Raw genomic sequence first — 24,325 nt, forward strand, 5'->3', positions numbered from 1 at the left:
ACAGACAAGGAAACTGGGACACAGGGAAATTAAGCTACTTGCCCACATTGACCCAGCACACAGTGGGATTCAATCCCAGGCGGCCTGACTCCAGAGCTGGGTTTGAATTTGCTCTGCTGAGGAACAATGCCCGTGTTTGCAGGGCTTGTGTACTCCCAGTGCCTCTTTTTGCACTTGGAGAGTTTCTGCTCTGTGTTTTTACAGCCAAGGAAGCTAGAGAGGTGACAGGCACAGCGCAGTGCTACTCAGCTAGGAAGAGGCTCAGCTGGGGTGGATCCCAGACTTCTGACTCCTCATCCAGTGCTTGGTCCAGACTGTGTTAGGTAGGCTTCACTCGCTGGAGGAATGACTGAGCCAGGTGTGGCCCCTGCAGGTGTGGGCGAGGTGTCTTTGCTGAGGAGAGCCGGGAAGGGCCTGCGAGGGCATTGCCTGGGGCCTGGTCTCAGGCTTAACCCTGGTCAAGCCCACATCTGAGGCATCTGGGGCTTCCAGAAGGAGGGCTTCTAGGAACCCTCATGCTGGGCCATACTAAGCCCTGGGCCTTTGGCCCATCTCCTTCTCTCCCCAGGCCACAGCATCTCCAACCCAAGCCAGCGCTGGCATGTGCAAGGAGCGCTGAGCTGGAGTTCACAGGCAACCCTGAGCCCCAGGCTGGCTCTAGACTCTGCCGCTCACTGCTGTGTGGCCTCAGGTGACATCCAGGCCCTCTCTAGGCCACTGATTCCTCACTCAACGAAGAGATTGGACAATGTAGGCCATTAAAAGAAGATTTTAAAATATATTTTTACTATTGAAACTTTTAAACAAAAACACAATCTTACCCAGAATCTCAGTATATGGAAACTTTCCTCAACTGGGGCTCAAATGAGCAGGGAAAATGTGATCTCTTTAGTCTGTAACTAATCAGACATCTTCCTGAGCTCCCTAAAGTCTAGTTAGAAGAGAAAGAAAGCTTCCAAAGAGTTCAGCCAGTTTTCAAGCTGAGATGGAGCTGCAAATGTGAACAGTCACTGTAGGGGCCGCGCCCTGGCTGGGTGTAAGCGTGTTCTTTCTGGAATGAGTCTGCTCTCCTCTACCTGCTCCGCCTCTGCCTGGCCTCCAGGTGTCTGGGTTGGGGGGGGCGGGTGGGTCGGGGGATGGCTGTTATGACTTCACAGGTTTGGAGAGGGGTGTCTTGTCCTCCAGGAAAGGACCTGGGCACCTGGGTGCTGGACACCCCCAGACTTTGGGGCTGGGCTCTGTGGCCCCTGTGACTCATGGCCTGGCCTTTCTCAGGCTGGTCAGACCCAGAGAGCTCTCGCAGGTTGACCCCATTTTACTCTCTACAATGTGCCCACCTTTCTCATCCCCTCTCTCCCTCACTTCCCCACTTCCCCAGTACATGAGCATAAGAGGCTGGCTCCAAGGGCCCAGAACCTTCCCCATTTTTCCCACCTCTAAGCCTCTGCTCCTCCTGGAATGTCCTTTTCACGGGCTTCACTTGTCAAAGTCCCCCATCCTTCAAATTCTGGCTCCTCCTCCATGAAGCTATCCCAGATTGCCAGGCTGGTCATGAATTCCTCTGAATTTCCACTACATCATCTCCGGCCTTCTGTGGTGCTGATCCTTTGCAGCTGTGATTTGGAGGGGGCAGTAGGACCTGGTAATTACAAGTAGGAGCAATGGCATGAGGTATTTATTTGTGTTGTGATTGCATGGCAATGCTCCTTGAGAAAGGCATACCTCTGTTTCCTCATCTGTAAAGTGAAGGTATTCATACCCACCTCAAAGGGCATTCGGGAGGACTCAAAGAGACGATCATGAAAAGCACCTGACACTGTACTTGGTATCCAGTAAATGCCCAATACAGGTGAGCTTTGCCTGGTACTTACTGGGGCCAGAGTCTTGTTCATCTTGTGTGGCGAAGCCTAAAGAGGACAGGCAGGGATTCGCATGTGGCAGGAAGGAGCGCCAAGGAGGTTTGTGTCTTTGCCGGAAAGGAGGGTCATCTGTCCTCTCCCAAATCTATGTCCGGAGACTATGATGGGAGGATCTCATGCAGCTGTACCCCTGTTGGCAGGAGCAGTCTTAGTGCAGACCCACCTTCTAGTGTTCTTTACGTCGTGCTATTTCACGCACTTGACCTTCTCTGCTCTGCGAGCTTCAGGGCGGGGTGCTCTGCAGGACCCCCGGGTTGTAAGTTGGTTCACCTCCTCACAGGGTGTCAATGCCGTCCTCCTGGCTGCCCCCTGCCCCTACCCTTCGCATCAGAGCCTGCACCTTTGAGCTGAAAACTTTGTTGAGATACAACGTGTGTGCTGTTTCACTGCTGGGAAGAATGAGATAGAATCAGATTCCCCCTCCCCCTCCCTCACTCCGGGGTCGCAGAGCTGTGGGCCAGCCCTGGAGTCAGTGGTCTACCCTGGCTCCCACTCCTAGGGGCATTGTTGAGAAAGAGGCTTTTATTTTTAAGAAAAGTTCTTTCCGGAAAGAACAATGGAACTTGGGGGATTAGGGAATTGGGAGTTGGGGCTGACTGAATAGGGAGAACTTTCTGGAATTAGGGAAGGGGTGGAAGCAGGTGTCCCAGAACAAGAGGAAAGGCCTGTGTTCCCTGGGGGAACGCTGGACGCTGGCCTGGCTGGCCAAGACCCCTTTTGTCCCTCCATCCAAGGCGCATGTATGTTTGGGCAAAGACTGTGGCCACGGAACAAAAGACCCCTCACTCAACCTTCAGCAAAGACTTGTTGCACATCCACTGTGTGCTGGGCACCGACCGTGCACATCTGTGCACAAAACTGACAGAAGTCGCTGGCCTCGCTCAGCTCCTGTTCTGCTGGGGTGGCGACCTCCGGCTCTCTGCACTGAATCTGTGGTCCAGACCACACAACCCCTATAGGGTGCGGGCAGGACAGGAGGGAGCCCCTTGGATGACTGAGATTTAATTTTCCACCAGGAGACGCAGTGAGAGTTAATTTGTGGGGGGCGGGGGGGGGGGAGAAACAAAAGGAATGTACCTGCCAGGCTGCTGTGGCTTTTCAAATGAGGCAAGAAAATCTGGAAGAGAAATAACCTTACAAGGCCCAGTTATACCACATCACAGCTCACTTTTCAGTTTAAACATAACCCACAGCCCTAGGAGGCTAATAGATAGGCCAGTTTTCCAGCCAGCTGCCCATTTGTGGGTTCCTCCCAGGCCTGGGTTTTGAAAGCTAACGTTTCTCCAGTCTGGGTAGCAAATGCTCATAGCCCACACAGCCTCCTGGGCTGGGCAGGGAATACTCCCAGCTTCCATGGGAGGAGAAAGCGTTGGGTGTGGTTGACAGAAAGCCAAGGCCACTGGGGGGTCCTGGGCTTGGCAAAAGCTCCTGTCCCCGCCCCATCCTCACCTCCTTGAGGCGGGACAGAGAGCCTTGCCCCTGAAGGAGGCTGGAACATGTCCTAGCTAAAAGATCTGGGGCAGGTACATGACCTCTGTGATGGGCAGCCTCTAATGGCCTCCAACAACCCCGCCTCCTGTGTTCATGCCCTCGTGTAATTCCCTCCCCTGGAGCATGGGCTGGACCTAATGACTTGCTTGTGACAGAGTACAAGAGTGATGGAGTGTCATTTCTGAGACTAGGTTACCCAAAGACAGTGGCTTCTGTCTGGCTCACTGTCTCTTCTCTCTTACTTGCCATGCTGTAAACTGCCCTATGAGGAGGTCCGCAGGACAAGGAGCTGAGGGAGGCCTTCAGCCAACAGCCAATGAAAAGTTGAGGGCCTTAGTCCAACAGGCTATGGGAACTTCATCTGCCAACAGCCACCTGAGTGAGCTTGGAAACCAATTCTCCTCCGGTTGAGCCTTCAGATGAAACCACAGCCCTGGCTGACAGCTTGATTGAAGCCTTGTGGAGAGATGCTGAGCCAGAGGACCCAGCTAAGCCATGCCCAGATTCCTGACCCACAAGAATAATGAGGTAGTTAATGTTCATTGTTTTAAGCTAAGTTTTGGGGTGATTTGTTACGCAGCATTAGATGACTGATACAGCCTCTCTTGCTCTCAACCTCAGTCTGCTCCTCTAGGAAGTGGTGTTAATGATACTCACATCTCTGGGTAATGGTGTGGGTGAAGCCAGCTCTGGGGTTACTTCCTCAAGCCTCCACTGGATGCAGAGTGGACACTCCACAGCACATTCCTCACTACCGCTTTAGTCACAGGAATCAATGTCTAACTGCAAACTCTGCAAGTGCCGGGAAGGAAGAGAACAGGGTGCTGTGGGACCAGTAACCCAGGGCTCTGGCCTTGTTCACGGGGAGAGAGAAGTCTTCTCAGAGGAGGCGAATTTTGACTGAGGTCTGAAGGCTGAGTTGGAGGAGGGTTCATTTGTCCTTCTTTTCCCTGTCCCCAGCCTGTTAGTCTCTTCTTTAGCACTTTGTGATTTCCTGTCCTAGTATTTATCACAGTTCATCACTGTTAATGTGTGTCTGCCTTGGGGAAGCTCCAGGAGGGTGGGGACCAGGTCACCACAGCACACCAAGTACATGACAGGGTGCCTGGCACGTCGTAGGTGCTCCAGAAAACTGAACTGAATGAATGAGTAGGCACAAGCAGAGACCAAGGGACAAAGCACTAGAGACAGAGGGAATGGCATAGGTGAGGATCCAGGGAGAGGAGCTGGTGAATTCTAGGAACTGGGAGAGGCCCGTCAGGCTGGTGCAAGTCAAGAAGGGGAGAGTGGTTCACATCAGCCTGGAGAGGGGGTCAGGACCAGGTCATGCAGGCCTTGAGGCCTCAGGTAGGGGTTTGTCTTGAGGGCAATAGGGAGCCTTGGAAGGGGCAGGAGGGAGGGTGGACACAATCAGATGTGCTTTTTTGAGAGATGGTTGTGGCTGCTATGAGGAGAATGGGTTTCGAGAGGGTGGGGGTGGAAGCAGAAGACCTGAAGGCCAGAGATGAGAAGGCTAGGGCCTAGGGTGGGGCACAGAGATGGGGGAAGTGGACAGTACCCAGGGGCAGACGGTAACATGGACAGGACCTGCAGTGGCTGGACGTGGGGCAGCAGGAGAGAGAGGGTCTGGGGCGATGCCACAAGAGCACAGCCTCTGTTAGATTCAGCGGATCTCAGAGCCTGAGCGAATCCCCAAACTGCCATCCCCCAGGACGTGAAAAATGGAGAAGTTCAGGGCTGTGATCCCTGGAAACTCTCTAGACCCCTGGAGAGCAAAGCTCAGAAGAGCTTCGCCTTGGAGGTGTTGGTAAAGCTTCTTGAAACTTGAGCTTTTGTTTACAGATGATGGAGGTTGTGTGGGGTAAGTGCTGGCTCCCCAGCCCAGGTCCCTGGGGCCCCCAGCTCTGCCAGGCAAAGCTTGAAGTGCTGCATAAACACTGAGCAGCTTCCTGGATCATCTGTTTTCCTCAAAGATTTTTACAGGGAAGAAAACATGATTTTTTTGGTATAAGAACAAAGTATTATGAAATAGAAGGTAAATTGACTAACATGAAATTTTCAGATGAAAATGCAAAAGTGCAAAAATATTTGGTCTCCCTCATGTCTGAGTACCAGGCCCCTGAACGTCTGAGTAAACTCTTCTCTGCCACTGGACATATTTGGCGGGAGGGGGGTGGGGGAAGTTCTAGGCTTTGATCAGGACAAGTGCTCTAACTTTGAGGTCAGCCAGACTTGGGCTCTGCCACCTGATTGCTGTGTGACCTTGAGTGAGTTACTGCACCTCTCTGAGCCCAGGTATCAGTTTCAGTTGCCCACGAAAGACCCTGCCACTCCCATACTTCAAGCAGTTGTTCCTCGCAGACTAGCTTTCCAACTCTCACAATTCTCACCTTTTTGCCAGTTGCTGAAGGAGAATTAAAATTTGTTCATCTTCTAAGTGGCAGCATTTTGCCTAGAATAATTTCTTATATGAGATCACAGGAAATAGACAAATGAAATCAATCATTGCAGGAATAAAAAACTGTAGGTATTCCCACTCCCCCGACTATATCTTATGCAAAACTTTATGGTAAAATCCAAACTGTATAAAGGTCTTAGATCAACTTTTTGAAATCTTTTAAAATGATGTGCTACACTATTCGGTATGAAAGAAAAAAAAGAAACTTTGAAAATTCCCAGCCTTTGGATCAGCCATCTTTATAGATACCATGTGATCTTATTTTTAGTCAGAACTTCCCAAGTCCATCCTCCAGAGCTGGTGATAATCTATCCAGCCATTATGTATAAACTAGTAATAGACAGAAATACACACACACACACACACACACACACAGGGGTCAATCATGTTTTTCTATTCTCTTCCATTTCATCCATCCCAACTCCACATGTTAAAGGCCAGTGAGGACTGAAAAAGCCCTGTGGGCCTGTGTGGCTTCACTCACCCCAGAGCAAGTCTCTGCTGGCTCCAAAGAGGTGGACACTGTCTGTCACACGCTCCAATGTGGGCACTGGCTGTCCTGAGGCCCCCTCCTTCCTCATTCCTTGGAACAGCCCAGGTGACTGGCTACAGCATTCCTATGATTTATGATGTTATGGAGAGGGGAGAGAGGGAGCTCTTCCCCTAATAATTCCCTTGGAGGACTCATTAAACCCTTGCCTGGCTTAGCAAGGCTCACCCTACGTGACTGCTGGGGAGACAGCTCATCCTGGAAAGTGGCATGGCCCCAGGTATCCATCGGCATCGATGCATGGGACATGCATGACCCTGAGGGCCAAGTGGTAGCCAAGATTCCTCTGTCCCCGCAAATATCCCTCACTTTGGACTCCTACATGGTCCTTAAAATTTTTCACTTAGAGATTCACTCCTTTGCTTAAGACTTTTGTTCGTTCGTTCATTCCTTCCTTCCTTCATTCTTCATTTGCTCAGAGGATATAAGGATGCAATCATTCAACACATATTTCTTGAGGGCCTATTCCACAATGGGTACTGGAATATGTGGCTAAGACATAGTTTTTCTTCTTGAGAACTTCTCCTTCCAGTGGGGGAGATACAAATGTAAACAATTAAGTGACACCTATAAGGAGGTAATTACTCTTGAGAGCCTTTTACAAGGGGGTGGCAGCCAGAGGCGGGCTCTGCTCACTCTGCCTGGGGCAGAGGCAGCTGGGGAGGCTTCATGAAGGAGGTGAGGCTGGAAGTGGATAGGGAAGGGACGGGCAGGGAAAGAAAGTCAGGGCAGAAGGAACCTCCCTCGAAGCACATACGGACCGTGTGCAGCTCTCAGTGGGAGCCCAGGTGGCTGATTGGCGGGCTAGAGACATCGCCCCTCCCAGTTCACAGACAGACACCCCTCCCAGACCCCAGCAGAACCCTGATGATGAGAGCTGGTGCTGTCCTCGGGAGTTCCGCCTTCACCTGAGGGTAAGGCCAGGCTTGCCTCAGAGCAAATCAGACCAGCGCTTTGCTGTGCACGTGGATCCCCAGAGGATCTTGTTAAAAGGCAGGTTCTGCCTTTCTCACAAACTCCCAGGTGATGCCCACGACGCAGGTCCCCGGACCACACTTTGAGCAGCAGGGATCTATAGTCGCGCACTCTCCCTTGATCCCACCTGGATTTGGACTTAAGCCATTGACTCCTGACTCTAGTTCATGATTCATACCCATGTCCCCTTCAGCCCACAACATCAGCTCTGAAAGGAGACAGATGTGGGGCCTGCGCCCTGGGCTGTGTGACCTCGGGCAAGCCTTCAACCTCTCTGAGCCGCCATTTCCTCATCTGCAAAATGGGATAGTCATTCTCACAGGGTGGGCATGAAGGCTGCAGGAACAATGACGAGCTTAGCAGAGTACATGGCACACAGCAAGCATCCAGTGCATGTCAGTGCTTGTTCTTAGAGTTCTTTTTGCTACCAAACTGTTTCCAGTTACATTGTTCCATCTGGAGCCCGATGGACTTGAGATAAATGTCCCGGCTCAAGCACTGAGCGGCTGTGTGACCCCAAGGTCACAGAACTGCACTGAGCTGCAGCTGCCCCTTCTGTAGAATGGAACTGGGAAACTGCCACTTTCTAGATCACGGGTTGTGGGGAGGACCCAGTGAGGTACAGTGGCCCAAAGCAGCATCCTAGTACCACATCAGGAAGTTCTCACTAGGAGGAGAGTCATCGGGAGCCTAGCTCTCTTGACTCACACATCGCCCCTTGTCCAACACTGAACACCTGCTCTGTGCCAGGTCCTGACTAGGCTTGGAGATTTAGGGGTGAGGGAGGTGCAGCTCCGGGCCTCACATCTCCCCTTGCGCAGTGCTGGAGAGCAGCTTGGAGACCCAGGGCTGGGCATCCTGGTAGCTGGCAGCCGGGATGAGCGAGCTGCAGCATCACAGGGCAGGGAAACAGTGCAGCATCTTCTGAAGGTGCCTAGTAAGAAACAGGGACATACTGGTGCCAGGTGGGCTCGGGTTTGAAGACGTTTGAGATGTTCCCATGGGCTGGCCAGCACTTACAGTCTCGGGCACAAGCCTCGAAGTAGCCAGGCCGTTCCTGGGCCAAGAAGAGGGATGGGCAGAGCCTGATGCCCCAGGGTGCTGGGCTGGGATGTGAAGGCAGGAACGCCCAGTGCCTTTGCAGGTGGAACCATGGCAAGGAAGCCTCTTCCAGACGTATCCTGTTATCCCTGTCTGGCCAACTTCCTTACCTGGAGAATGGAACTCAGATTGGGACACCACATTTTAAGGCTAGAAACCAGTGGCGTCCATTCAGAGAGTGGAGACACATTCAAGAAATCAGAATTGCTGAACTTGGAGAAAAGACAGCGTGCAGGGGCCAAGAACCCTGTCTTCAGAGACTTGAAGAGAGTCATGTGGGTGAAGGACTTGACGGTTAGCTTTGTTCTTGGAGACGCCAAAGGTTAGGATCAGTGAGATGCAAAGAAGAGTTGGTTTCCAATTAATTTTTCCAATTTTTGAATAAAGTTGTTTTCCCCCTCTGGTTATAAAAGTTAACCACGCTTATTGCAGAAACTTTGGAAAATATGCAAAAGTAAAAAGAAGAAAATTAAAAATTAGAATCCTCCAATCCAGAGGATGGGTTGATGAACATGACAGAACAGAGTTCCTAATCCTTTTTCGACACCTCAGCATTCCTCAGGAACCCAATTCCCGCCCAGCAGGTGGATTGGCTCCCCACACGCTGGTGATTCTTGGGTTGGAGAGAGCATGGAATCTGAAGAAGTGTGAGGGTGTATCTGACAGCTCTTGCTGTAATACTGTGTAACAAACAACCTCCAACTTCACTGGCTTACAATTACAAGCGTTTATTTCTCACTCCGCGGTCCGTGGATTTAGTAAGGATTGAATGGTGTCGGTGGATCTGAGCTGCAGGTTGGTCTATGTCAGCTCCCTGTGGTTCTCATCCCCCTGCAACCAGGAGGCTCCCAGAGGCACACAAGCCCCACTGCACAATAAGTCTTAAGCCTTTGCTTGTGTCATAACCCACTGACATCCCATTGGCCAAAGCAAGTCACAGGGCCGACCCAAAGCCAAGAAGTGAATACTGAGCCTGTGGCAGGAGCGCCGATGTAGGCGCCACCACAGGGGGTGGAGACTAGGGACCACTTACTCAATCGACCGCACCCGGTGGGTATAATACTTCCCACTCCACCCCAGGGTCAGGATCCTCCCACTTAGAAGCACCGCTTTAGTCTATTTCCTTCTTTTACATATATAATTTTTACTAAATTGAGTTTATATTCAACTTAAAAAAAATGCTTGCTTTTTTCACTTAACGTTACACCCTCTAGATAATTTTCCTTACATTATTTTTGAAAACATGGAATTTAATGGCTGCAGAATTATAAAATCATGAAGTTTTGCATCATTGACTGAACTCTTCCTCTGAGATATTGAGTTTGTATCCAGTTTGGCTACTGTAAGTGACAGCGTTTCTGTATCGTAACGGGCATTTCTGGCTTGTGCCTGCCCAGCGCCAGGCCTCACCTCCCTGTGATAACAACTGCCTGATTTCCCTTTGGGGAACCCTTCTTTCAGTTCATATGGTTGGTCCCCAGCCATGAAAGATACTCCACCTCACAAAAACTCAAACAAAAATTTGATCAAGTCCTGGAAATCAGAGCATGGAATCTCCCCTAGTTACAGAGATTCATTCAGGACGCACAGGGAGCCTAGGCCTAGCCAATCAGAGATTTGTTTAGAGCGACACCTGACTCGAGGTGATCCAATTAGAGTAAATCCTGGGACTTGCCAGGGTTTACTGGGAAGAGACATTCTCTCTTTTCCTCTGACTTCCACTTTAAAGGATGCGGGGCCGAGGTTGTTGCCAGCCATCTTGTTTATGCTGAGCCTGAAAATGAAGCCAAGCTGCGGCAGAGCAGAGCCCACAGACAGACTGAATTCTGTTGCCACTGAGTTCCTGATCGAGCTGTTCCTGAAGCTCTACGATCCCTGGTCTTCTCATTTCATAAGCCAATACCTTCTCTTTTTTGGCTTAAGCCAGGTTGAGTTGGGCTTTCTGTCATTTTGAACCAAATAGCTCTGGTTTTATTAACTTAAATTTCTTGACCTAGAATTGCTGAGCCAAAGGACATAAACATTTTGTAAGCCTCTTAAGATCTCTTCTCAAATTGCTTTCCAGAGAGTTTATGCAAACAGCCTCGCAGTGTTGGAGAGCCTATCTTATATGCATTAGTGTATTAACTAAACATGTTTTGATGGGCAGAAGTTATGAGGTGTAATTTTATTTTTAGTGAAGTGAAATACCTTCCACGTTTATAGGCCATTTTTATTTATTTTGTGATTTGCTGAAATGAACAATTGATGTCATTTTTTTTTTTTTACTGTGTAAGCGTTCTTTAAATATCAAAAACATTGATTCTTTTTCAAATTTCTCACCATTTCCCCCCAGTTTATTGTCTTTAGATATTTGGCTGTGTTCTGAGGTGGATGCATTTTTCATTTTTACATGGTCAAATTATTTTCAGGTGTCACTTCTGTTGCTTTCATGCTTCCAAAGTTCTTCCTGACTAAAGACCAGGTAAATGTGGAGCAGATTTTCTTCTTTTTGACATTGAGATATTCAGTGTTTCTCACCCTGTGACTAGAGACCAGTCTGCACTGGAACCATCTGGGATGCTTGTTTAAAATCCAGATTTTGGGGGCCTCGTGCCAGAATCAGAATTTCTGAGAATGAGCCCTGTTTAGCAAGTCATAGGTGGGTTTTTTTGTTTGTTTGTTTCTTGTTTTTTTTTTTGCGGTACGCGGGCCTCTCACTGCTGTGGCCTCTCCCGTTGCGGAGCACAGGCTCCGGACGCGCAGGCTCAGCGGCCATGGCTCACGGGCCCAGCCGCTCCACGGCATGTGGGATCCTCCCGGATCGGGGCACGAACCCATGTCCCCTGCATCGGCAGGCGGACTCTCAACCACTGCACCACCAGGGAAGCCCCACAGGTGGTTTTAATGAACATTAAAGTTGGAAAACCATCATTCAAAGGAACTGGAATATACTACAGTATGTGGTGTGGAAAAAGGACATAATTTGATTTTCCTGCCAAATAGCCAATTTTCTCAGCACCAGCCAGTAGCTAATAGTCCAACTCTTCCTGGATGGTCTGTAGAGAGAATGTCCTCACACTTGAAGAAAATTAAAGCTGGAATTCGACGTCAGGTAACGAGCTCTCAGTCTCAGAAAATGTCCAAGCCCTGGGCCTCCTAGTGTCTTGGGGTCTCAGGATCTGGATGGGCAGTCAGATGAAATGATATTTCATAAGGGACCTGAACCACTGTGGTTTTCTCCAAATGCCCTTGAAGGCCTTTCTCCAGCTAATATGGAACCCAGGAGGAAAGTGCTTTAAAGGTACAGGGTCAGGGCTGAGAGAGCTTTCTGTCTGACAAGAAAGCCCAGCAAGGATAAGCCCCAGCGTTCTAGTACGTGCCAGCAGCCTGAGAGATCAGGGCCCCTAAGCGCAGTGCCCAGTTGTCAATTTCATGACCCAAGCTCTGCCCAGAGGAGGCTGGGAGCTCCTAAAAGACTCAGGTGCCCACTGCAAACTTAGACTAATGGCCAGGTCACTGCCACCCCAGGTATCTGTTCTGATGGCCCTCCTCCCCAGGGAGCGTGCCAAACATCTGAACTAGACCTGCAAACATACACACAACATGTGCACAGCAGGCAGATGGCAGAGGACAGAAAGACAACAGCTCTTCACAGAGCCTCTGTGGGCAAAGTGAGAGGACTGTTCCCTGGGCCCCTAACAGGGTGTCATGTTCAGCACCTCCCAGGAGGTCAGACGGGGTGGGGATGGCCCTCCCAGGATGCCAGGTCCCCATGACGCTAGCCCCATTGTGCAGATGGGGACTGCAGGCCAGGCAGGGGGCGTTGGTACTCCAGGAGAAGCAGAGCCCAGCTTAGGCGTTTGGGATTTGCCATTACTCCCAAGCAGCGGTTCTCAAAGTGTGGGCCTGAGACCAGCAGCATCAGCATCACCTGGGAACTTGTCAGAAATGCAGATTCTAAGGCCTGGCCACCCTAGGCCTGCTGGATCAGAAGCTCTGGGGGTAGACCTACACTCTGTTGTGACAAGCCCTCCTGAGGAATGCTCAAATCTAAGAATTGTTGGCCTAACATGTGCCCACATTACAGGGAGGCTAATGAGACACTTCAGATCTCTTAGGAACGTGGATGTTGGGTGGAGAGAAAGTAAGCAGTGAGGTATGGATGTGAGATGCTCCCTGCAATGGACTGAATGTACCTGCTCCCTAAATTTCTATGTTGAAATCCTAACCCCCGTGTGATGGTGTTAGGAGGTGGGGCCTTTGGGAGGCGATTAGGTCATGAGGGTGGGGCCCTCATGAATGGGATTTGTGTCCTTAAGAAAGGGACCCCGGGAGCTCCATCACCCCTTCCACCACCTGAACCAGGAAGTGGGCTCTCACCAGACACCAAACCTGCCAATGCCGTCATCTTCGACTTCCAGCCTCCAGAACTGTGAGAAATAAACGTCTGTTGTTTAAGCCACCTGGTGTGTGGTATTTTGCTATGGCAGCCAGAATGGTCTAAGACACCCCCAGGTATGGCCTCCAAACCTCGTAGTCTGGCCTCTGGGACCCCACGGTGGCTCCCCAGCCCACCATCTCAGACTGCCCGTCGGGTTCTTTGTGCTCCAGCCGAACTGGAAGCCCTACCCTGTGTTCCCTTCGGTTTCTTCAGCCCTCCCCCAACCTCTGCCTTCTGAAATCTGACTCAAGCCCTACCTGGGATGCTCTCTTTGCCCCAAAGCCCTGAGAGTCAGAAACTCAAAATGATGCTTTCTCTGCAGCTCCCCCCGGCCTTTTAAAAAAAACTGCTCTTAAGACCTGACCCGACATAACCTTCTTTCTTATATTTAGCTCCCCTAAACATTTCAGTGCCCAAGTCCTACCCAGCCTCCCACCCCCTCCCTCCGAGCCTCCCGTCCCCTCTCCCAACAGCACCTGGAAAACAGCAGACCCTCGGTGCTTGTTGAAGGAATAGCAGCGTCTTTTCTGAAACTCCCCTTTGAAAGGTAATTTGCTGATGCCCCACCATTTGCTGCAAATCAGATGCTCCGAACTTGCAAAGTTAACCTAAATCAGTTAACATCAGCAGACCCGCAGGAGTGAATCCTTTTTGGGGCTGCGGTGGCTGCCAGGGTGATTTCATCTCCGTGGCTCAATAACACCAAGCCAGTGCCATCCACGCAGAGGCCTTTCCAACCTTGACCTAAGAACGTCAGACTGGAGAGAGGATTCCCTTAGACATCCTCGCACCCAATTTCACACGTGGGAAAACCAGCCCAGAGAGGGGCTTTGCCCTGCCCCCAGTCCCCCTGAGAGTAGCACTCATTCCAGGCAGCTCAGGGACCCTCAGGTGGGCAGAAGGCACCAAACTGGTATCCAGCTTCTGGGAACCAGTGATGAGATGTTCTCCTACAAGCTGAGTACCCTCGGTCTGCTGTGGGCCAGGCCAGCTCCCACGCATCCTATAGCTCAGGGTGGCTCTCTGCGAGAGTTCCTATGACTGCAGCGTTCCCAACAGTCGGGCGTCCATTCAAGCTCCTTGGCCCCAGACAGACCCACCAATTACAGCGAGAAATGCATCCCCGGCTTCTGGGTGCAGGTCTCCAACCTGGGACTTCCCACCTGGCTGCTGCCTCTGACTCGGGAACCTCCCTCTGTCTCGCCCACGGTCCCAGGCAGGCCTCACCCCGATCCCTGCCAATCCCCCAATGCAGGGAACAGTGCCCCCTCAACCCCACCTGGCCCTAGCTGCCCCACCTCTCACTGACCTCCGCCTCCCCTGGCTCCCACCCACTCAGGAGCTCTGGTGGTGAAAAAAGGAGGCCAAGCAGGTAAAGAGATGGTCGTGATGCTGGCAGGGCTGGTGGCCCTGGGTTGTGTCAGTACAGGCTGGGGACTCTGAAGTCTGGGTGCTAGGAAAGGGGGTCCTGGGGATCGAATCTTGACTCTTTGAATGTTTCCTGAATGGTCTGGGGTACCTTCTGAGGCCCCGGTCCTTGGGGTTGTCTGCTGTCCAGCACACTCTGGGTCCCCTGAGCAGTGAGATGAATCTCACAGTCTCCATTGTGTCCAACATAAATTGCTAGGAGAAAAAAGAAATCTCTCTCACTTGACTGTACTCTGGCCCCTGGACACCACTTCCCAGGGACCAAAGCAACATCAAGGTTGACCTGCGTCTCCTTTAGTCTTCACAAGGGCGCTGCCAAAGATGTGGTATCAAGGCCAATTGGCAAATGAGCAAACTGCAGCTCAGAGAGGTTAAGTGACTTGTCTGAAGCGACACAGCCCAGCAGTGGCAGGGCTGGATGGCTCCAAGCCCAGGTCCTTGTGCAGCTTCCTGAATGTGGTTGCCTGCCTCGTCTCACTGCTTCCTCCGAGAAGCCCACCCTGACTGCCCCCAGCCTCCCTCTCTGAGCGGCACTCATTTCTTAAGGGCCAGGTGACCTTTATCTCCCTCCACCTCTCTTTCCCTAGTACCATGCCGAGCGCATGTGGGTGACTCTGAGACTTGACTGAGTGATTGCTGAGGGAGCTCTTTGGGACACCCTGACATCACTGGGTAATTTCTTCCTTTTTGTGGGGGAAGAAGATGAAATTAATACACTGTGACTGTAGGGCAAATGTGCCCGTACTTAAATGCTCATTCATATATCATGATGTGAAGGATCTATGCCTCAGGGGATGCCAGTTATGCAGCCTTCATTGTGAACGGTGCCCCAAGAGCTGTGCCATGGAGCAGAGAGGCCCTGACAACTGCCTGTGAAATTCTCCTGAGCTCTTCTCAACCAAGACGCAGGCTCGCTCACTGTGGACTCTTGCTGCTAGAAAACATTGGCCGTGGGACTCGCCCCCAGTGTCCCAGAGGCGCTAAGAATCCCGAGTTCAAACAACTCCACTGAACTTGCCTCGAAAGAGAAAAGCAAGTTATGACTTAGGATGAAACCAATGCCGAAGCTGGCAGACAAAGGAGGGTGGAAAGGACGGGCCCTCGTGGTGTCACTGAGCCTTGGGTCACACCAGACCTGAAACCCACCCAGACACGGCACTTCCACGCACGATGCAAGACATGCAGTTACAAGAGTAAAACAACCTCAAAAAGGAAAAGTGAGGCTGGAGGACTCACTTCCCAATTACAAAACTTACTACAAAGCTGCAGTGATCCAGACAGTGCTAAGGACAGACGTAAGGACCAATGGAATAGGATTCAGAGTCCAGAAATAAACCTTCACATTTACAGCCGATTGATTTTTGACAAGAATGAGGAGACAATTCAATGAGGAAAGAGCAGGTTTTTTAGCAAATGGTATCGGGACAACTGAATATCCTTATGCAAAATAATGAAAGCGAACCCCTATCTCATACCATATACAAAAATTAACTAAAAACACATCATAAACCTAAATATTGGAGCTAAAACTATAAACTTCTTACAAGACAACTTAGGTGTAAATCTTCATGACCCTGGATTAGGCAATAGTTACTTAGATATGATGTCTAAAGCACAAGTGACTAAAATGAAAATATATAAATTGGGTTTCATCAAAATTGAAATCTTTGCGCTTTAAAGGACACCATCAAAGTGAAAAGACAGCCCATAGGATGAGAGAAAATATTTTCAAATCGTATATTTGATAAGGAACTTTTATCCAGAATATACAAAAAATATTTACAACTCAATAAAAAGACAAAGAAGCCAGTTAAAAATTGGTCAAAGGATCTGAATAGACATTTCTCCGAAGAAGATATACAAACGGCCAATAAACACGTGAAAGAATGTTCAACATTATTAATCATCAGGGAAATGCAAATCGAAACCACAATGAGATACCACTTCACACCCATTAGGATGGCTAAATTATAAAAGAGAGACCACCAAGTGTTAACAAGGATATGGAGAAACTGGCATCCTCATATTGTGATCATAGGATTGTAAAATTTCACAGCCACTTTGGAAAACAGTTCAGCAGTTCCTCGCTGAGTTACCTCGTGAGTTACCACAAGACTCAGAAATTCCACTCCTAAGTATATACCCAAGATAACTGAAAAGATATGTCTATGCAAGAACATGGGCATGAATGTTCATAGCAGCATTATTCATAATAGCCCCCAAATGAAAACAACCCAAATGTCCATCAAGTAATGGATAGATAAACAAAGTGTGGTCTATCCATGCAGCAAAATATTTTTCAGCCATAAAAAGGAATGATTTGGGCTTCCCTGGCGGCGCAGTGGTTGAGAGTCCGCCTGCCGATGCAGGGGACACGGGTTCGTGACCCGGTCCGGGAAGATCCCACATGCTGTGGAGCGGCTGTGCCCGTGAGCCATGGCCGCTGAGCCTGCGCGTCCGGAGTCTGTGCTCTGCAACGGGAGAGGCCACAGCAGTGAGAGGCCCGCGTACCGCAAAAAAAAAAAAAAAAAAAGGAATGATTTGTGCTGCCATGTGGATGAAACTTGAAGACATCATGCGAAGTGGAAGCAGCCAGATACAAAATGTATTTTGGGGAGGTGATGACAAGATTCAGGAATTAGATACTAATGATAGTTGCGCAATTCTGCAACTGTACTGAAAACACTGAAGTGTGCACTTTAGAAGGGTAAATCTTAGGGTACTAGAATTATATCTCAATAAAGCTGTTATTAAAAAGAAAACAAGATATGTTGCTGTGGGTGGAAGCCAACCTGATCACATGACCTCCATGACTGCAGCATCAGCATTATGACTGGCGGGAGTTTGGTCCTGGTGGGGACCCTCCGACTGAGAAAGGAAATCTCAGTGGACTTGACGAGAGTCTGAAGTTTAAAATGAGGACCCTGCACAGAGGCTCCGTCGGTCATTGAAATGTGCCTCCCCGTGTAAACGTGACTACATCTGTGTGCACCTTGGTGTGTTTGTTTGCAGTGTGTCAGCGTATGTTTTGTGTATATTGCAGGGTGTGTGGAGAGCCCATAGGAGTGTCTGTGTGAGTGTGTACCCCGTGCGTGTGTATGTGTGTGATGTGCCGGGGTGGGGCTCCACATTAAGACCAGGCAGGGCAGGAGTTCCTTTACAACCCTCTGACCCTGCACCAATGAGCGTTCATTACAAGTCTGTTGAGAGCCTAAAAGAGACCCTGAGACCCTACCGCACCTGTGCAGGAGCCATGCAGCCGTGGAGGAATAGGGCAGCTCACCACCCATGCCCCATGAGCCAGGGCCGAGGACAGGCTCAGGCCGGAGGCCAGCCCGGGCACGAGAGTCCTCACCCGGATGAGGTCAAGCTTGGAGAAGAGATCCGTGCCCTTGGGCGTGCCGTGGGCAGAGGCGCAGCACTGCTGGGCCGTGCTGTTGATGACCATTTGCATGCAGTTTAGCAGCCGGCTCTGCAGACTCGGGCCCCTCCCAGAATTCCCTGCCCCCTGCCTCCAGCTCACTCAGGCCAGAGACGTGTCCTGAAGCCAAGAGCCGCCTCCTCCTGCTGGTCTGGGCTCTACAACCAAAGGGGCTTGGACGAGTCCCTCCCCACCTCGGGGCCAGAGCATCTGCCTCTGCAAAGAGGGACACCGGACCGACTAACTTCCAAGAGGGTCCTCCCGGCTGGGCACATCTGTGGTCCACACCCAGGGGAGGGGCCAGGAGGGGACATGGGGGAACCCAGGGCTCCTCACTCTGGGAAGCTCCAGAGGTGTGGACTTCAGGCTTTCAGGGTTGTGATCAGCAACCTTACTTCTCACCTTCAAGAGGAAGACCCATAACAGACTCTATAAACTGTGGCCAATCCAGTTCCCCATCAAAGCTCCTTGGTTGGAAGTCAGCAGCCCACAGACCCCAACCCTCATGTCTTCCAAACTAGAGCCTGAGAAGGTCCCACATTTGCTGACTGCGCCCTGCCCAGGTGGAGTGTGCCTGGCACAGCCCTGTGCCCCAGCCTTTGCTCCCCCGTGTCCTCCAGGCAGCCCCCAAGGCCAGAAGGGCACAGGCTCTGCTATGGGGAGGACCCGGGGGTCCGGAGAATAACTAGTCCACATTCTCCAGGCCAGGAAGGAGTAGCTCAAGGGATTAAACCCAGAAATCCTGGCCCTGGACTTTAGCCCTGACTTCCTCTTTCCAAGCTTCGTTCTTCTCATCTGTGAATAGATATGAGTAAGAATCAACCAATATTTAGGAGTGCAGATGCTAGGCCCTGGGACTGTACGGGGGCATCCCAGCTGGTCCTTAACTATCTGTGGCTTCAGTTCTCCCACCTGTCACATGACATCTGGCTCGTCTTAGAGAAGCCCTTTGAAAGCTAACAGTCACCAAGGAGAGGTAAGTGGGTAAGTGGTGTGCGTGTGCGTGCGCATGTGTGTGCGTGTGTGTGTGTGTGTTGGGGGCCGATCATTATCCAGGAGACAGCAGCCCCCGGCCCCTGCGCTGCCCGCCCCCCACCCCAGCCAGTGGACTGGACTCACATCACAGCTGCCTGTGTCTTTCTGGTAGGTGACACCGTGTTCCAGCTGCCGCCACTGCTCCTGCTTGCGGTGACACTTCTTCTGCAGCTGGAAGAGCCGGATCTTGAGGCTCTGTGGTAGGGTGGCTGGTCAATTCGGTGCAGCTGACCTCCCGGGGCACCTGCCCTGGGCCTGGTCCCGAGGAGCTCACGGCTCAGGGGTCTGAGTGATGATGGGGGTGGAGGAGGGGAAAGTTCTGGGTGGTCAGGGCCCTTTAAGGCACCAGGAGATGAAGGAAAATGGACGTGTAGGATGACTAGGGTTCGAATCCCAGCTCAGCTCCTGGAGCCCGTTTTTCTCACCATAAGCAGAACCACCTGTCTGGGCCCTTCCGGCTGCAGGAACGGCTGGGAGGACACCAGGGGGCAAGGCTGTGACAGCCTCTGCGGCCCAGGCCTGCGGGGCACAGGATGTGCTGGGTGCACTCCCACGCCAGGCCCCGCGGAGATGTGTTTGGAGGACACAGGATATACATGTGTCCACACTTTTCTGAGGCCTAGTTTTCTTACTTTGAAAATGAGAAAAATGGCATGCCTGGGACTAGGGTGCAACATTTAACTCAGAATTAATATAAATAATATTTGAATGCAATTTTTTGGTTTGGTTTTGGTTTTGGCCGTACTGCACAGCTTGCAGGATCTTAGTTCCCCAACCAGGGATCGAACCTGTGCCCCTGCAGTAGAAGCGCAGAGTCCTAACCACTGGACCACCAGGGAATTCCCAAATGCAGTGTTTTTCAAAAACAAAGTTAATGCAAAAAAAAAAATCCATGATGAACAAAGTATTAAAATTCTCAATAAAGTTGGGATCCAACCTTCTACTTGTATGCTCACCTCACTCCTCTCCTCTAGTCTCAGCTCTAGGAATAGAAGCACCTGCCTCCGGGTGCTGGGGTGAGGTTTAAATGAGATAAAGCTTGTTAAGTGCTTCTCACAGTGCCCCGCCCACGAAGGAAAAAAACCGTACAAAATGGTGTAGGTTTTCAGTGCTACCACTAGGGGGCAGAGACTGGCTGCAAATGCCATGCCACTGTCCTTTGCAAGAATCAGCCCACTCACCAGCCTCCCTTTCCCTGTTCCCTTCCTCTCCGTGTCTCCATCCTCTGTCTTCTCCGTGTCCCCAGGCCCCAGCTGCAGCACAAAATTTCATCATGCCATGCCTTTGCCAGGGCAGTTTCTTCCGGATGGAATGCCCATCCCTTGGGGTGAAAGTTCAATTTATTAGAAGATGAACCAACTATGAGGGAGATGGCCTCTTGGGGCACTTAACTCTGAGACAGTTTGTGTTCAGTGTCTCACAACAGCCTACCAACTAGGTTGAATTGCCCCCACGTCACAGATGAGGAAACTGAGGCTCAGAGGGGGTCTAAACGTGCCCAGGGCCATGCAGCTAGTCAGAGGCTGAGTTGGAATTTGAACCCCAGTCTGTCTGAATCTAGAACTCCTGGGTTTTCTACCACGAAGAATACCTTTTAAGTATAAGCTGAGTCTTCCTCAGGAGAAACCCGGCAGAAAGGGAGGGAAAGGGGTACAGAACAAGGCTCTGGAGTGAGCGCCCCACTCAGACCCTCTCAGGAGCCCGCCCCTGCCTCAGGCCTTCTCTGGGGGTGCAGAGGGAAGGGGGTCCCTACGTCCCAGTTCTCTGGGCCAAGGAGGATGAGCCGGGCTTCAGGCAGCTGTTACCGGGATAAGAGCCCTATGGCCTCCCTCTAGAGACTCCCTCCAGGCTTTGGTGGACGGCCTGGCTCATCTTGAAGAAGGCCTCCAGAAGCTTCTGGATGTCCTGGCTGACTGCGAAGAGCTTCCCATAGTGCCCCACCATGGCCTCCACCGGGGCCTCCTCTGGCTCCTCCCCTTGGTTGTAGCCTATAGAGACAGTGCATGGCAGGAGGGGTGGGCATAGAATGCCCAGCCCTCACCTGCCCCCTGCAGTGATACTAATAATGTAGGTGGGACTTCTGCTGTCCACTGGAGCCCCGAAGTTGAGAGCGCCCCATCACTGACCTCCCACCTCTTCAAGAGAAGAATCTGCATTTGAAAGGCCACCGCGGGCTGAGAGCAAGCATTCTGGATCAAGCCTGCCCAGTGAGGCAGGAGAACCCCCCACCGCCACCCCGGCAGGGGCTGCTGACTGGGGGAGCCTGCAGGAAGAGGACAGGCATTGTTGCTGTCCCGCGTGACGGGGTCCCCAGCTTTGCTCATTCTGGATGGGTTGAACAGGGTTGAACTGCTGAATTAGGAAGGTCCCAAACTAGGAGGCTTCTAGAAGCAGCGCTGGGTGCTGGGTCTGCTTCACACCCCTTGGTGCTCAAGGCTCTTTGGTGCTGCTCAACCTTCCAATCACATCTCCCAGCGACCCCTGGCGGATAATGGCGCTCCAGCACGCTGGAACTCAACCCCAAACCCACTGCACAGGGCCTGGCTCCAGCCTGCATCTGTGCTGTTCTTCTGCCTGCAGTGCTGTTCCCCTCTGCTGAACGCATGTGAGCCCCATGAATGGCCCCCTCCTCCATGAAGCCTTCCCTGACCTCCAGGGCAGAGTCCTTGGGGCTCCTGCAGCTCCAGAGCACTTAGCACAGTGACTCTGAAATCAGGTAGACCAGAGTCTGAGACCCAGCCCCACCACTTCCTGTCTGGGAGACCTTGGTCAAGTCCCTTAACCTCACTGAGCCTGGGTAACACAGTTCTCAGCAGCTCCTAAAGAGGGGTAAAAACGATTGACTAAAGAGCTTAGCGCAGAGTAAATATTTCGTAAACAGTAAGAGTTATTTTTATTATTGGTGATGTAAAGACAATGACGATAATAAAATTATGTATGTTTGTCTCCCCTTCTCTTTCCTATCAAGTTTTCAGCACTGATAACAGTGGATTCTGGTGCAAATCATGGTAAAACAGAACACAAAACTCATTTCAGATGCCTGTGTAATTTTAGTTCCTAAGAGCAAAATCAAAGACAGATGAGGTAATAATAACAGCTGACACTTACTGGGTGCTATAGCTAGACAGCGGGCTCCAGGCTACGTGCTCATAAAGGATCCAGCCCACGGAACTGTTGCTGTTCCCACTGAAGAGAGACGTTGAGCACTTGCTGCAGGCCACGTGGCTGGTGCCCTGGCTGGCTCGACCGCGGTGGCACCGGCCTGTGGATCCCCACTCTGCAGGAGAGCTCAGTGCTCAGCGAGCTCACACGCGCCCAGGTTCCCAGGCTGGGAGGTGCCTGCTGAGGAAGCTGCGTACCCTTGGGGACTTTCTCAAGGACCTTGATCAGATAGTCTTCAAAAACCTTATGACCTCTCTCCTCAGCCTCCTCTGTCTGTAGAGACATTTCAGTGCCGGCGAGAGAGCCAGACGTGAGAAGACGGTTTGGGGACTTCCAGGTTGTGGCCCCTGGCAAGGGCCAGCCTCTGTGGATCTGCACGGATCCGGGCTGGGCTGGTCACTGACCCCATCAATGGGCCGCTGACTTGAGTCTCTCCACCCCCATTTCACTGCTGAGTAAACTGAGCCACAAAGAGGTCAAAGAGATGCCTGTGGTCAGGCTATGAGGAAGGGGCCTGGGGGCCAGCGAGGCCGGGCCTTTGTGGCATGGGGTCTATGGAGCCCCTCCTGCAGGCTGAGCTGGTGGCAGATGGTCTGAGCCCCCAGTAGCTGGTGATCCGGCCACAGGCTTTGCCTCTCTGTGCCTGGCTGGCCCGTCCGTAACAGGGGTGACCAGACCCCACCCTCATAGGCCGGTGGGGACCGGGTCTGGGGCTCCCAGCACATCATAAGCACTCAGTCTGTGGTCGGGGCCCCGGCAGCCCCCAGAGGGGTGACAGCCACGTGCTGCTGCCCAGCCATCAGGGGGCATCACCAAGCAAGATGAGTCTCCAATAGCTTGCCCACCCTGGTCGCCTTCAAGGTCAGTGGTCAAGGGCAGAGGGCAGAGCAGGAAAGGCTGTGGTGGGTATCTCTGAGTGACTGCTGACTTCCCCAGGGCAAGCCACTCTGCCTCTCAGGCCCGATTTTCTCATCCATACAGTCCTGAAAAATGCAGGAAAAAATTGTCTTCCCCCTGCAAATACCACGTGGGGCCCTGTGAGCTACAGTGCTAAACCTTTCGGTGGGGAGGTTGGGAAGCCCCATGAGAATCCGATGGACCGGTTGGGACTTTTCTCCATAAAATCACTCACAGATATCAATCCATCCTTTTGCATATAACTCAGGCTTTCGTGGGCAGCCTGAAATTGAGAGTCACCAAGGGGCAAGGATTCAGGGGGTCTGCTTGGAGGCACAGCAGCAACCTCGCAGGCTGATTTTAGAGGGGCCGAGCTGACAGAGGCGTAGGGATGGTCACCCACAGCCCTGCCTTCGTGGAGGGAGACTAAGCTTGCACAGGGCCTGGGACTGGCCCAAGGTCTGAGTTCAAAGGGCGGGAGCCAAGCCCCCCACCTCCCCACCACTCGCCAATCAGCTGCCCCTGCTGACTTACTCCCGGGCCTCAGTCCCCTCCCCGTGCATTTCCTGGCCTGGCCTCCTCAGGCATTTTTGCTCAGTCCCAGCTGCTTAGCCCACCGCAGGTGGCCCTGGGGCTGAGGCAGGGGGCACGGCGGGGCTTGGGACAGCTCGTACTTTGCCTGGAGTTGGCAGAGTTCCTGGAACAGCACCTGCAGGTCCCTGTCCTTGTCACCGGTATTGCTCAGGCCAGCCTCCTGGCCTGTGTCCACGGTCGCCGACATTGCCCCTCACCACCTCAGGCTACACTGGAGGATGAGGGCCACGTGGGCCAGGCAGGAAGAAGATGGATGGCCACAGCAACAGTCAAGACAGCAGCTTTCTCTTCTGATTCTCCTGACGGTCCTCAGAAGCCAGTTCACATTCCCACTTCATAGAAAAGGAAACAGAGGTTCAGAGAGGCCCCTGTGACCAGCTTGAGGATGTACAACAGGGCTGGATTTGGACTCGGCTTTCATTAAGTTCAAAGTCTGAGGTCTTTGAGCTGTGCCCCCCAGCTCTGGAGGGACCAAATGTGCCATTCTGCAGTGGCATTATTGCCTTTGTCACCCCATAACTGGGACAGCTCCGTCACCGTCAAGTCCCATGGGTGCCAAGATGCCTGGGGCTTCCAACAGGTGCTAGCTTCCAAGAGCATTCAGGAAAGACTCCGAGGGTCAGAGCTGGGGACAGGTGAGAGGGCAGCCCACATAGGAAGGAGATACCTTTGTCCTCTATCTCTACCCACCCGTCCCTCCAGCCATTTATGCATTTAACTGACATCATATACTCTGAGCTTCTACAGAGCTAGACTGGGGACCGGGATAGACCCTTTGAATGAGCTCACGGTCAAGCTGGGAAGGTGGCCTAGTTGACAGGTGGTTTCAACACAGCCTTGCAAAGAGTTCCTGGGCCGCTCACCTAAGACT

General features: G+C 51.9%; 1 protein-coding gene across 1 annotated transcript; it reads right to left on the reverse strand.

Annotated features, from left to right (window-relative positions):
- Positions 1-8,194: 8,194 nt before the first annotated feature.
- On the reverse strand, positions 8,195-23,641 carry CCDC197 (coiled-coil domain containing 197; the record flags this gene model as incomplete). The annotated part of the gene is given in 9 exon segments (XM_079912793.1): positions 8,195-8,279; positions 8,350-8,450; positions 14,514-14,540; positions 17,701-17,817; positions 18,886-18,996; positions 20,607-20,642; positions 20,644-20,837; positions 21,452-21,507; positions 23,478-23,641. Coding segments are annotated over 9 exon segments (891 nt in total).
- Between the last annotated feature and the right edge of the window lie 684 nt (positions 23,642-24,325).

This window comes from Stenella coeruleoalba (assembly GCF_951394435.1).
Source record: "Stenella coeruleoalba genome assembly, chromosome: 2".
NCBI lineage: Eukaryota > Metazoa > Chordata > Mammalia > Artiodactyla > Delphinidae > Stenella > Stenella coeruleoalba.